Below are 13,955 nucleotides of genomic sequence, written 5' to 3' on the forward strand. Positions count from 1 at the left end.
ATCCCTCTTCTATTCTCACTGTAGATACATCATTCAAAGTCATTCGGTGACAATAGTGCATCTGAAATATCAAGGAGCAGAGAGTTTACATGGATAAAAGCTCATGGGAACATCAGGCTGTATGAGAAAAATATGCGGTTGAGAATTTATCATACCAGTGAACATTAGGATTCCTCGACACAATGTCCCTTTCGAGAGCTTCTACTAGATCCTTGTCGTACCCAGCACCATCAAACCTTTTCAAATCTACATCTCCAGCAGCATCCTGTAAATTTTTCTTCCCCTGCAAAAACAGTAACATTTAACCAATGAAGACAAACAGATGTTAAAGGTCAAAACCTGAGCAGCACTCACATATTCCAACTATCTACCATGTGTGCCTCTTTAACTATGCTACTCAACTCGCTATTTTGTATAACATTATGAAATCGATTAGTCTGAAAAAGAAAAACAGAACAATTCATTGTGGCTGCTGCACAAAGGAAAGATTGTATAATTACAATTTGTAGAAACAATTCAACTGATCAGAACCATAGGGGATTCACATTCTTAGCGTTTCAAAGTATGTGTTTTGTTTTACTGGTATAATAGTATTCATTCAGAAATTGGTGTGGTGGTTACAGGACAGACTCAATCACATTTACTGCTTTACAGTCTCTACAGTTACAAATACACAAAGAGTGCTTGTGAGAAAGTGCCCTCTTTCTTGCATGGTATGCCCCCACTTTTTGCTGAATTGCTGATGTTCTTTGACTGAGTGTGCCCCGGGCTCCTGCTAATCAGGTACCTAGGGCCTATGTTGCTTCCCTAAAACTGCATTGAAGCCAAAACCTAATTGGCATCTCTGGCCACATGTCAGCCCCTGGTAAATGGTACCAGAGGTACCCATGGCACTGTGACCAGAGAAGACCTCTAAGGGCTGCAGCACCTATTGTGCCACCCTAAGAGGCCCTGTACCCTGACACTCACACACTGCCTTTGCCGGCTGCGTGTCTTGGTGCAGGACAAAGTGAAGAGTTGACATGGCACACATCCCTGTGTGCCATTCCCACAAACCACTGTCCTGGCATACATCAGTCATCCCTCTAGCTGGGTGCCTATGCCACTGGTGAGGATACAGGTGCATGAGCCCTGTACCCCTACAGTGACCAAGTCCATTCCTGGGCACTGTAAGTGCAGTGCTGCCATTAAGAGTATATGGTGCTGGGAGTTTGTCACTACAAACTCCACAACACCATAATGGCTACACTGAAGACTGGGAAGTTTGGTATCAAACTTCTCAGCACATTTAACCCACATTGATGCCTGTGTGGGATTTAATGTAAAATGCACAACAGAGGGCATCTTAGAGATGCCCCCTGAAACTCAACCAACTTCTAGTGACCTGACTGAGTGGCTGCCTAGGCTACCACCACCAGACATGTTTCTGGATCCCTGGTTAGACAGCTGCTGCTCTTGGGGGCCCGAAACAATGCACATCCTGGGACGAGGTGCCAAGCCTCCACCCCCAGGAAGGGCAGGGTTCACGGAGGAGAAGCTTCAAAGGCATGCCGCATTTGTGAGCCCCTCCAGACCATTTGCTGCTTTCAGCAACTGGTCCCCACTGGTTCAACCCCCCACTTTGGGTGGGAGAACCGGCGGGGAAAACAAGTGAGGAAGAGAGATGTGCCCACCTCTGCCAACTCCACCCCTCAGGTGGGGGAGGCGAGGTGAAGCACAACCTCGAGTCCCGCCATCTTGAGGATGGGGGGACCCAGCCAACTAGGGACAGGCTCCTGCCCCCCTCCCACTGGAGAGTGGCGGAATAGGGGGTGTACCCACCCCAGGGAAGGGACCCATTGGTCCCTGCCCTTTACCTACCTGTAACACCCATACATTTAGTATTTAGGGGGCACCCTGAACATTCCTTCCTCAGATCCTGACACGACAAGAATTGAAGTTAAGAAGAAGGACCGAAGAGCTGTGCAGAGCTAAAAAATGGACGACGCCCACTGACTTGGCCCCAGCCCTACAGGCCTGTCTCCCCTCGAACCTGCTCCTGCGAAATCCCGGTGTGTCCTGCAGCTGGCAATCTCAAAAACCTTGGAGGACCTGCCTACCTTCACTTCAAAGACTGAATCTCCCGTGAACACCGGACTTGTTCAAACTGCAGCTTCTGGCTCCGCCGGACACCGCGAATCCAGCCCATTCTGCACCCGCCGAACCCGGCCCGAGCTCAAGTGGAAAAACACCACGAGGAGGTCACCCCGGCGATCCTGACCCAAGATCCGGTGATCCCTGACCTGCCTCAAGCCTTCAGCCAATGCCTGCAGCCTAAATCCAGAAGGCCCTACTAACCGCAACCAGGAGCTGGTAAGAAGATCTAACCCCAAAAGGCACCCCTGCACCCGATGCCCTACGGCCTTGTGTGCCCAAACCGACGGTGCCTAGCCAACCCTTAACTTCCCAACTTACCTCTCCAAGTGGTGGTCGCACCCAGAAGTCCTTTGTCTCCCTGCCTGCAGTGCTTTTGCAAACCGGAGGTTCTCCATAGAAAACAACAGGGCGCCCAACGTCGAAACAGCACTCTGCACCCGGCCGCCCCAGTGCCGCTGAGGGTGCACCTTTTGTGCTACTTTGTTTCCCCATTTGCCCTGACCTTAACCCTAGGAGCTTTGCTCCCACAACCCAGTGGCCTGCTTGCCAGCAGCCACCAACCGGAGGCTGTTGTCTTATGCTCTAGGGAGGGTTATAACCAGACCGTTCTTCCCATGTGTCATTATTTTAAAATACCGAACAGTACCACAGAAAACAAGACCCTTCATAAGACAAATCTTGGTTCCTAACCATACCCAGCAGCTCTGATAAAATCAGCATATAGTCATCTCAATAGAGGGCATATGGGGACAGCCAAGACCCTACAAGCCACCATCCAATGGCTTAATTGGCCATTCAAATATACAGAAACTGCCAAGTACTATAAACAGTGTGCGTAATGTCAACTTGTAAACCCTGGCCATACATCAATGACCTCGTACAGCCTTTACCACCAGAACCATTCCAAAGAATTGAAATGGGTCTGATAGTTCTTCTAGAACCTTCTGGGAAAGGGTAGAAGTACAGTCCTGTACCTGTGGATTATGCCACCTGCTACCCAGAGGCATTTAGGTAATTTCAGAAGCTCACTTAGGTGATGTACTCAATACGTATTTTGCTGCTGCCTGTCAACCCAAAGAGATATTATCTGATGAAGGCACAAATTTCATGCCCCAGTTGATGACTCCAGTCTGAAAAGGTTACAAATCCACTATATAAAAACCTCTGTATGCCATAAGCAGACCACCTGTCCTGAGGATCGTTTTAATAAAACTTTGAAACAGATGCTGCAGAAGGCTATTTGTCCATATGGAAGAGATTGGTTAAACCTGAATCTCTCACCTAAGAGGGGGAGGTAAGGTAGGCCCACTAAGAGAAGGCTGTTAAGCGCTCCAACAAAGATGGGGGAAATATGGCCTTAAGGAGCCCCAAGGTACCAGTAGCGTAGACTTCATCGGCCAAGGTCAGTAAAAGACGGCAGGAACAAGGATTTTGTGAGGGGAATAGCAGGAGAATGTAGCAAGGCAATTCCAGAGCTTGAGGGAGAAGTGATAATGCATATTAGTCAATCAGAAAACACCTTTGGGAATGGAAAGAAAGGGAGGAGTCTATTCCCAAAATAAAAAAGAGTGGTCTTAGGTTGACAGGGTAGAGATTGACTGGATGCAGAAGATCTGAGACTAATCCAGCCTTACTCTTTACTTGCAATTTGGAAACTTCAGGATCATACTAATGTCACCGGATGTGGGAGTTTCCCTTTATCTCTCATTATTCTTTACAAGATAGTCCAACCCATCCACATTTTAAACCTGGAACCTTCATACTAGAAATGAAGAACAGAATCAGAGCTAACCTGTGAAGTGTAATGCTTGGAAGATATCCTTGAATTAAGGGGAAAAAATGGATGACCAATTGTCTACTTAAAGAACTCAAGACAGGTTGTTCACTGATCTGAAATTTTGTTTTATGGTTATTCTCAGAGTCAGAGGAGAATTGTCCTGAGATTTGGTTGCTGAAACTAAAGAACCTGTGCAGGAAGATACCTGCATTTCCCATATCTTTACAGGGTCACAAGGTTTTCACCTCTGCATTTTTGCACAGAAAGCAGATCCTCAAAAATAATATACCATTACATCCAATAGACTCTTCCTGTAGCGTACGTTCACAGTGTTTGTAGTTTGATCAAAAGTCCAAGATACCCAGAGACAGAAATCAAGCCGTGGTATACATTGTGTTTTTTCACTGTGTATCGAACATGCATCGCTTGATAACACAAACAATCTAATAGAATAGAAAATAGAAGTGACTGGAAGCTACAGCTTTTTTAAATGTATCCAAGAATCAGAGTTTAGAGCAAGGAGACATTTATACCACCACACATTCTGGATTAAATGCAAAATGCAAAGGGGTTCAGAGGAAGTTTTTGCAAAAAAGTGGTATACGTGTAAACTGCTTTATATTAGGTAACCAATAATATAGTTAACTCCAATGAATAATGGCAAGTGTCCTACAATCAGGGATGCTACCATTTTTTCCTAATCCACACACCCTGCAAAGGTCAAAAATTGATTAAAAAACACACTATTTCATCACAATTTTTGTGAGTGACAGAAAGTGACTCTCACCACTTAGAGGCCGACTCCAGACTCGTGGGGGTGTCAGTTGGCGGTCTCTCGGCCGCCCTATTACAATTAAGGTGGTCGGACCGCCATTGCCCCGCCGCAACCACCAGGGAACCGCCATTCCCTGGCGGTGTTGCACAGGGCAGGAGGCTGCAATATGCACAGCTGGACCACCGCGGTCCTGCCAAACATATTACGAGTTTCCTCTCCGACGGCGGTGTCATAGAGGTTCCTACTCCATGAACACCGTGGTGGAGAGGAAACAAAGGGGGCACTGTAGGGACGCCTGTGCCTCGTCCGTATGATGATGCACACGGGGTGGCACATCATGTGCCCCCCTGTGTAAATACACCCGGTTCCTGCAAAGGCATGGACTTTCACTCCATGCCGTGCAGGATTTTGGCGTTCCCATTCCGGTGCCCCTTTTCTGAGGCACCACTGTGGGAACGCCAAAAACCAGCCCACCAGACAGGAGGAAACTCCTAATATGGGGGGTGGTTTGACCACGGCTTTGGCGGTGGGGTGAACCTGGCGCCGCATGGCCAAAGTAGTAATCAGGCCCCTAGTGTTCCACACTTCCACCAATAAAGAGTACCTCACATGTTGGTGGGACTATGGTTAGTGACAGGCAAATGACCTTGTGAAATCAATATAGTGCCAAAAGTGGTCTTCACATGGTCAGTTTTGGCCAATTTCTGTCCAGTGCAATAGGCCTATCAACAGATGGAAGGTACCTTTTTTATCGAGGGAAGTGTGGCACCACTGCATGGCAGGACTTTTCCTATTTGCTTGAAGCTCTGTAGTGGTCTCTCACAAAAAAGTGAAGAGATTGTGATTTTATTGTTTAACCCATACTTTGCAGGGGATTCTAGGTAATGTACAATTCACACAAGCTACTTCACCCCGGATTGCCCAGGGTCTCTAGTTTTCTAGGGTGGTAAGCTTTCATTTGTCAAACACACAAAAGGTGAAGGGAGGATGCTTGCAAAAAGTGTAATGACTGGTAATTGCTCAGGCTAGAACCCGACTGGGTAATCAGGGCAATACCGATATTGGGCTAATTGTGTTCCGGTTCACGGAGAACCTGGCCCGGCAGTTCAGGCTGGACTGCTCCCATTGGAGCGGGGTCAAGAATGACTTGCAGCATTGGGGGAGGGAGACAGTTTTATTATGTCTTTGATTGTGCTCCATAAATCTACATTACATGAAGAGGACACTGAACAAACCGGAAATTAACACTCGGATTTGTATAGCACGGCTGATCACCCGTGAGTTTATGACTAAATAATACTGCTATGTTGTAACCTACAGTGTAATACGCTTATGTATGAAATGGACACCCAATATCCTGTACTATGGATGACTTGTTATAACAAAATGTAATAAAGCTTGTGTTAAAAAAAAAAAGAATGACTTGCATATGACTGGGTCCAAACAGAGGTGGCATGGTGGGCAAAAGAAGGATGGGTTGGAATGAAACCCAAGCAAGTGCCAGTGGTTAGAAAAATTACAAGCATTCCTCCCATCACCTTTTGTGTGTTTGAGGTTTTCCTTAGGGTCTGCTGACCCCAGGCCCATGTACTACAGATATCCCCCATGGAATCTCACCCCATCTAAAACATTCATACGGAGTCTAGTGTGTGTATCGCTGCTCAAACCCATGGAAAAACAGCATGTCTGATAACCGCGCACTCTGAAAAATGTGGGCTAAGCCTTGGCAGGGAAATGTTCCTGTGAGAGAAAGACTGAAAGAAACCATGCTAGGGGATCACATGCTAAAAACCTGACAAATTTCTGTCCCGGGTACGGTGCTTTGTCCCAGCTAGCCAATCAGGGTGAAAGAGGTCTAACACCCTGCGATAGACATATTAGCATGTATAGATGGTAAAAATATGTGGTTGTGGTCTGTTTCCGTACAGTCCAGGGGTGACACCTGCGACTAAACAACATGTAGCCTAAACCTGCATTTTGCTTGCAGTTTATTTCCCAATTTCCAAAATTGACTGCACCCAGTTTATCACTTGTGGGCGCCCTGAATCCATAGATAACTTAAACCCTACACTAAGGAGATCCAGAAGAATACATTGACGGTCAATCTTCGGAAGGGGAATGTGCCTGTGTCAGGAACCCTGGACAGAAACATCATATCTCTGGGAATCAAAGTGCAAACAAATCTAACAGATGTCATAGTCTGGGTGTTCTGCAGTCCAGTCAACCAGGGCAAGGGTGGTGTGACTCACACCACTTGATTCCTTAGATTATCGAATTAGACATTTCATGGTTATTAACCCCTTCGATGCTCATGACGGAACGGTTCCGTCATGAGCATCGGTTGAGCTGTGCTCATGACGGAACCGTTCCGTCATGGCCCCGCCCGCGCTAGAACCCTTCAGCACCGCGGGGGAATCCGCGCAGCGCTGAAGGGGTTAAGCTTTCCATCTAGTCCTGAGCTTGCTATGCCATCAAATGAACTGTCCACCATACACAATGATTCCACCCTAATTTAGCGATCCGTGCTAATACTACATAATTGATTTGGGAGACTACATTTTTTGGTTAAGCACTCAAAGAGCGTGAATACGTTTTCTTGCTGTGTCCCTTGTAACCTGCTCCTTTCTCCTCTGCCACCACGTTCAGAGTTGCTCTCTCTCTCTCGCCCGTGTTCTTCTCCCTGTCCCCTCCGTGTTGCACTCACCTTCTTGTGCTTCTCCCCAATGCTGTTTTCTCACGTGTGTGCTTCCCCAAGCAGCGCCAAGTTCCTCTCTGTAGGCTTTGTGCTTCTCTTTGCCTCTGCACTTCATGCATGAATTGCTTCCCCCACTCGCGCCCATCGTGTTGCTTCCGTCCCCTCCAGCCTCTGTGTTACGTTGTTCTTCTGTAGTCTATCTTTTCCATCCACAACCTCAACGTTGCTTCCCTTTTGACATACTTTTTTTTATTTCTTATTTACATATCCAACTTGAATTGGTAAAAAAAAAAATGAAATGCATTTCATTTTGCAGGCACGTGCATGCATCTTCGGCTCGCCTATGATATAAAGTGGGCATACGCGTCAGAGCTTTTTTTCCTCCACTCTTTAGCCATGCTGCACAGCACTGGGGATTCTGTATATAACAGCTAAAAACCATTGACAAAGCCAATAAGGTCCCAAAGGCAAAACCTATTGGATTAGCCAATGCTCGGTCATTAGATCTTCAATCTCCAATGAGGTACTGATGCAGGTCTGCAACAATGATAGCCCTGAAAGTGCCAAAAAATATTGTTTGTATGAGTTCACAGAGAAACCAAAGAGGTACATTTCTTTAAACAACCTAATGCTGATTCGCTGATAAAAATGCAGGCACAGAGGTGCGCAAACAGCAGGACAATAAAAGGGTTAATTATCTGTTTATGCAGCATACTCTGTTACCCAGTTGGTAGTAATTGTTCGATATGCATAGCAGCCTACTGTCCAATTGCTACTTTTTATAAACCTCTAATAATGAAAACCGGATTCTGTTTGCAAATTATGTAAAAGGCTGCAAAATGCTGATGAGAAGTTTGAAAGGGTTCTGGGTTTTCCAGATTAAAGTAGTGAGCCATCATTAAACGTCTTCAATATCTGCTCCCCAATTAATCAATAAATCTTTGAAAGATGACAGATAATGAAGACACCTTGATCTCACCTTGACCTCTCGGTTTACCCTTGTTTTCGCTTAAGAGGACAAGTGCCTCTTAAAGTCTGACCCCCAGCACCAACCACCTAATGCATTACAGCAGAGGTTCTTAACCTCTGGTCAGGGGTTCCCTGGGGATCCACGACAGCTACTCAGGGTGTCTGCAATTCCCTCCCTCGAATATTAAATAATATTAGTAATTAACAGATTAATAAAGTGATTATAAATTAAGGAGCAAATGTAAAAAAATAATAATAATAATAAACGTACCTTAAATGTGAAGCAATTTGAAACTGAAGGCTAAAATTACATTTTTTTTAAATACACCCTAAATGTGAAGGAATTTGAAACTGAAGGTGAGAAAATAAGTTGGTGTTCCCAGAGTGATTTGTGGGAGCAGTGCAGATGCATCGAACTGAATATAGTACGAACGATGGATGGCCTCAGTGGAATTTAGAAAATCCCCAACCTTCCAATTAAAATTAACATTTTGATTTTTTATATTTGTTTGTGAATTAAATGAAATAATCCATCAGTTGTGAATTTGCTTGATGAATGCTTGTTTCTATATTTGTGTATTGTTTTCAGGTTCAAATCATCGAAGCTGCTTAAGCCGCGGCCCTCGACTGCCAGTAATGACTCAGTGGGGGTCTACAGAAGTCAAAGGCTTAAGAACCACTGCATTAGCGATCGCTGCATGTTTCCGAGGGTGCTATCATTTCTTCTGTAAGTGTCCCCTCAATCTGCCCTCCTCTTCTAGACATTACGGCTTCTCCCACACCACCCTAAATCTGGCTATTTCATCACATCAAGAATTTGCGCAGCCACAGAAGGTTTGTATTAAAACAAGGTAATACATATGAGTCGCATTTACCTTGCTGCAGTTGTTTGAGTGTTCTCACCTTATCATTCCCTTTCGGCTTGGAGTCCTTATCCTTGCTGCCCGAGGGTTTCTCATTCTTTGCTATGACATGCGCTCTGCCTACGGGCCCACGAGGCTGCATGGCAGGGGATTCCTTCCTTAGCGGCTTCACTTCTCGGTTGGGACGTTTTATCTGCGGCGGGGCCCTGAAAAGTGGAAACAATGTCATTTAAACAAGACAACAGTGTCCGAAAGAATACAATGATGCACGATGCGCTGCTTCCGCTTGCAGCTTGGTTAGTTTCTCTGGTTTATGGTAAGCTGCTGCTGACTCGGGTGCACGGCGCCGGACTCACTCGCTTTTCCAGATCTTTTGGTGGTTTAGAAAATGGCCCTGCACTAGCTCGTGGGGTAGCAGCCTAATAACCCCTACACAGGATGAATTTAAGATGGATGCAGTAAAAAGCCCACCACAGAGAGCCTAGCAGGTTTTCAGATAGCTCTCCGGGTAATGAAGTAGAAAATGTACCGATTGCACAGAATCCATTACCTCCAACTTCTAGGAAGTGCACTATTGAGTGCCGTGCAACCTGCAATGCACCATTAAGAAACACACTTTTACTCCTCAGGATATCAACCCACACGCGCTCCCCTCCAAAGAATACATCCTTCTGGGAGACCTAAACTTTCACCTCGAAAAGATCAACGACCACAACACCGCCACCCTCGTGGACAACCTCGCCAACCTCGGACTTAAACAACTGGTCACTTCCCCCACCCACATCGCAGGTCACACACTCGACCCCATCTTCACCTCCAGCAATCATGTCTCCTTCAGCCACACTACGGATCTCATCTGGACTGACCACAGCTGCGTCCACTTCACCTACAACAAGCCCAAACCCACCAACCACCTCCAACCAACTCTGCAAAGAAACTGGAACAAAATCACCACGGACCAAATCTCCGCATCACTCCTTCAAAACACCCCAGCCCTCTCTTCTAACGTTAACGAAGCCGCCGCCAACCTCACCCTATGGCTATCCAACACCGCTGATACCTTAGCTCCACTGAAAAAACGTCAAAACAAACCCGGCAACAAGAAGGCCTCATGGTTCAACGATGAGCTTAAGAAATCCAAGAAACTCTGCCGCTCCCTCGAAAAGGCCTGGAAAAAAGACCCTACCACCAGCACCAAGGACGCCTTCAAAAACGCCACCCGTACTCACCACCAACTAATCCGAAAAGCCAAGAAAACAGCATTCAAGGATCGACTTGACAACAACGCCCACAACAGCAAGGAACTTTTCAACATCGTCAAGGAATTCTCCAATCCCTCGGCCAACTCCAACGACATCACCCCCTCTCAAACCCTCTGCGACTCCCTAGCCTCATTTTTCCACAACAAGATTGCAGACATCCACAACAGCTTTGACAACCAACCCGGAAACCAACCCACCCCACCATCTGCTGTACACCTTCCCCCCGTGAACACCCTTAACGCCTGGAACCCAATCTCCACTGAGGACACCATCCGCCTGATGAATTCCATCCACTCAGGATCCCCCACAGACCCATGCCCTCACCACGTCTTCAACAAAGCAGACTCCGTCATAGCACCGCACCTCCGAGACGTCATCAACTGCTCCTTCAACTCCGCTACCTTCCCAGAAGACTGGAAACACGCTGAACTCACTGCCCTCCTGAAAAAAACCCACAGCAGACCCCACCGAACTCAAAAATTACCGCCCCATCTCGCTTCTTCCATTTCCGGCCAAAGTCATCGAGAAAGCTGTCAACAACCAGCTCGCCGCCTTCCTCGAAGCCAACAAATCCCTCGACCCCTCACAATCTGGCTTCCGAGCAAAACACAGCACTGAGACCGCCCTCATCGCAGCAACAGACGACATTCGAACTCTACTGGACAATGGAGACACAGTCGCCCTCATCCTCCTTGACCTCTCTGCAGCATTCGACACAGTCTGCCACAGCACCCTTTTACAGCGCCTCAGAAACATCGGGATCCAAGGAAAAGCACTTGATTGGATCACCTCGTTCCTCACCGGAAGAACCCAGAGAGTCCGCCTTCCACCATTCAAGTCCGAGGCCTATGAAGTCATCTGCGGCGTACCACAAGGATCCTCACTCAGTCCCACCCTCTTCAACGTATACATGAGCCCCCTCGCGGCCATCGCACGCCATCACAACCTCAACATCATCTCTTACGCGGATGACACCCAACTTATCCTTTCTCTCACCAATGACCCCAGCACCGCCAAAACTAACCTACACGAAGGAATGAAAGAAGTTGCCGAATGGATGAAACACAGCCGTCTGAAACTGAACTCAGACAAAACTGAAGTACTCATTCTAGGTACGTCCCCCTCTTCATGGGACGACTCCTGGTGGCCGGAAGCCCTCGGAAAAGCACCCATCCCGACGGACCACGCACGGAACCTAGGCGTCATCCTGGATTCCTCACTCTCAATGAACAGACAAGTCAGCGCCGTATCCTCTTCCTGCTTCAACATTCTTCGCATGCTCAGAAAAACATTTCGCTGGATCCCCACCGAAACAAGGAAAACTGTCACCCACGCTCTGGTCACGAGCCGACTGGACTACGGAAACACCCTCTACGCAGGTACTACCGCAAAACTCCAGAAGAAACTCCAACGAATCCAAAACGCCTCAGCCAGAATCATATTAGACATCCCACGCAACGAACACATCTCTGGTCACCTCAAAGACCTCCACTGGCTACCCGTCAATAAGAGGATCACTTTCAGACTGCTTACCCACGCACACAAATCACTCTACGACATCGGACCAGAATGCCTCAACTCACGTCTGTCCTTTTACACCCCCTCCCGCCAACTACGCTCTTCCAGCCAAGCCCTCGCCACTATCCCTCGCATCAACAAGACCACCATGGGAGGCAGATCCTTTTCTTACCTGGCTGCTAAAACATGGAACTCTCTCCCCGCATACCTTCGCCTCACCCAGAACCACCTAGCATTCAGAAAGCAACTTAAAACCTGGATATTTGAAAGGTAATCCTCCTCCCCTTCCTAAGCGCCTTGAAACCCTATGGGTATGTAGTGCGCTATATAAGTTTTGTGACTTGACTTGACTTGACTTCCACTTTGTGACTGTCTCTAACAAGTATTTACAATGCAATAGGTCTCGCAATGACATTGTTTTGAGCTAATGGCATTGAAAATGTTATTGTTTTTCCCCTTCGTGAAGCATTAGTGATTGAAAATGGCAATAGCTCTCTTTATTGTATTTGCAAAATCTACTGCATTGCATTTGTACTATAGTATATTCTCTCTCGAAACTCCATATTCTTTTACAATACATCAGCAAATGTACCAATATACCTATAGCCGGGGTATCAGTTACACCTGGAGGCAGAATAGTCATGTCTTATAAGGTGTAGGCTGTGTAACCTGAGGGATAGCTCTGCTGTGGGAGCCTGCGCCACTGGATGAAATGAGGAACAGTAATCCTAGGGATAGCTCTGCTGTGTGAGCCTTCAAGACTAGAGGAAGAGGCTGTGTAACCCGAGGGATAGCTCTGCTGTGGGAGCCTGCAAGACTGGAGGAAGAGGCTTTGTAACCTGAGGGATAGCTCTGCTGTGGGAGCCTGCACCACTGGATGAAATGAGGAGCAGTAACCTGATGGATAGCTCTGCTGTGTGAGACTGAAAGACTAGAGGAAGAGGGTGTGTAACCCAAGGGATAGCTCTGCTGAGGGAGCCTGTAAGGAAGAGGCTGTGTAACCTAAGAGATAGCTTTGTTGTGGGAGCCTGTAAGAAAGATGCTGTGTAACCAGGTGGCAGGTACTGCAGGCCCTCATGAACAGGCTTGAACCTTCACCCCAGCACATCCACCTTCCTGGCGGTATGTGGTGGCAAAACTGACCATTTCAGTATGGATGCCTAGGGATCGGCTGATTCTGGGTCATATATTAACCTCGGTACACAGGGCTAAAGTCCGTCTGGTAGGGCCTCCCCCCACCCCAAGCCCAGGCACTGGACTGTGAGTGAGTGATTAACGCTGCACAGGTCTCCGCAGGCCACAGGATCACATAGTGAGTCATTGAGGTGCCCCACCCCAGAGACTGATCCTGTCCGCTGCAGCAGCTCGAGGGATCACTTCGGCAACCCCTGTACAGCAGTAAAGTGAGCTCTGCCTCGATCTGTGCCTGCTCCTCCCCACACACACACACCCTGCTCTTAACCCCCACCCCATCCCTGCACGAGTCTGGAGTCAGCGCTGAAAACAAGTTCCTACCTGATTAGGGGGAGGAGTGAGAGGCAGAAGGAAGAGGTGGGGGCCGGGGAGGGGCAGTAATTGTAGAGTGCCACCCAGCCTCTACGAACGTAAATGTACGTACCGCACCCCTCGTGACCGGGCTCGGTCCGAGGGTATATAATAAATGGGCCAAGGTCGCACGTGACCTTACGGCCGAAGTAGCACTTAGTGTGGTGGTGTGTTTCTGTCCACAGATATACCCACGAGGCTATCCTCATACAGCCACGCTACACTGGCGACGAGGGGGTGTCTTCAGACCCCTGCTGTATCCCGCTCCTGATCCTGCACCCGGCGGACCGCCTACCTCCCTGCGGCCCGATCCGAATCCTCACACCGGTCTGGGGGCAGCGCGCGCGCCTTTCCCTTTGTGGCGGCACTGACAGCGAGGATCGCCCTCCCATGGTGGCAGACAGCGGCGACCTGC

The 13,955-nt window shown here is 47.8% G+C and overlaps 1 protein-coding gene across 1 annotated transcript in view; it reads right to left on the minus strand.

The window, feature by feature from the left end:
* KATNAL1 (katanin catalytic subunit A1 like 1) overlaps positions 1-13,955 on the minus strand; it is a 386,354-nt gene that overhangs the window by 262,139 nt on the left and 110,260 nt on the right. Inside the window, exons 4-5 of the mRNA XM_085621654.1 lie at positions 9,256-9,421; positions 156-283 (exon numbers count right to left, since the gene is read on the minus strand). Coding sequence (XP_085477780.1) covers positions 156-283; positions 9,256-9,421 — 294 coding nt within the window. The remainder of the gene's footprint in view (positions 1-155; positions 284-9,255; positions 9,422-13,955) is intronic.

The sequence above is a fragment of the Triturus cristatus genome, chromosome 8 (genome assembly GCF_964204655.1).
Source record: "Triturus cristatus chromosome 8, aTriCri1.1, whole genome shotgun sequence".
Classification (NCBI taxonomy): Eukaryota; Metazoa; Chordata; class Amphibia; order Caudata; family Salamandridae; genus Triturus; species Triturus cristatus.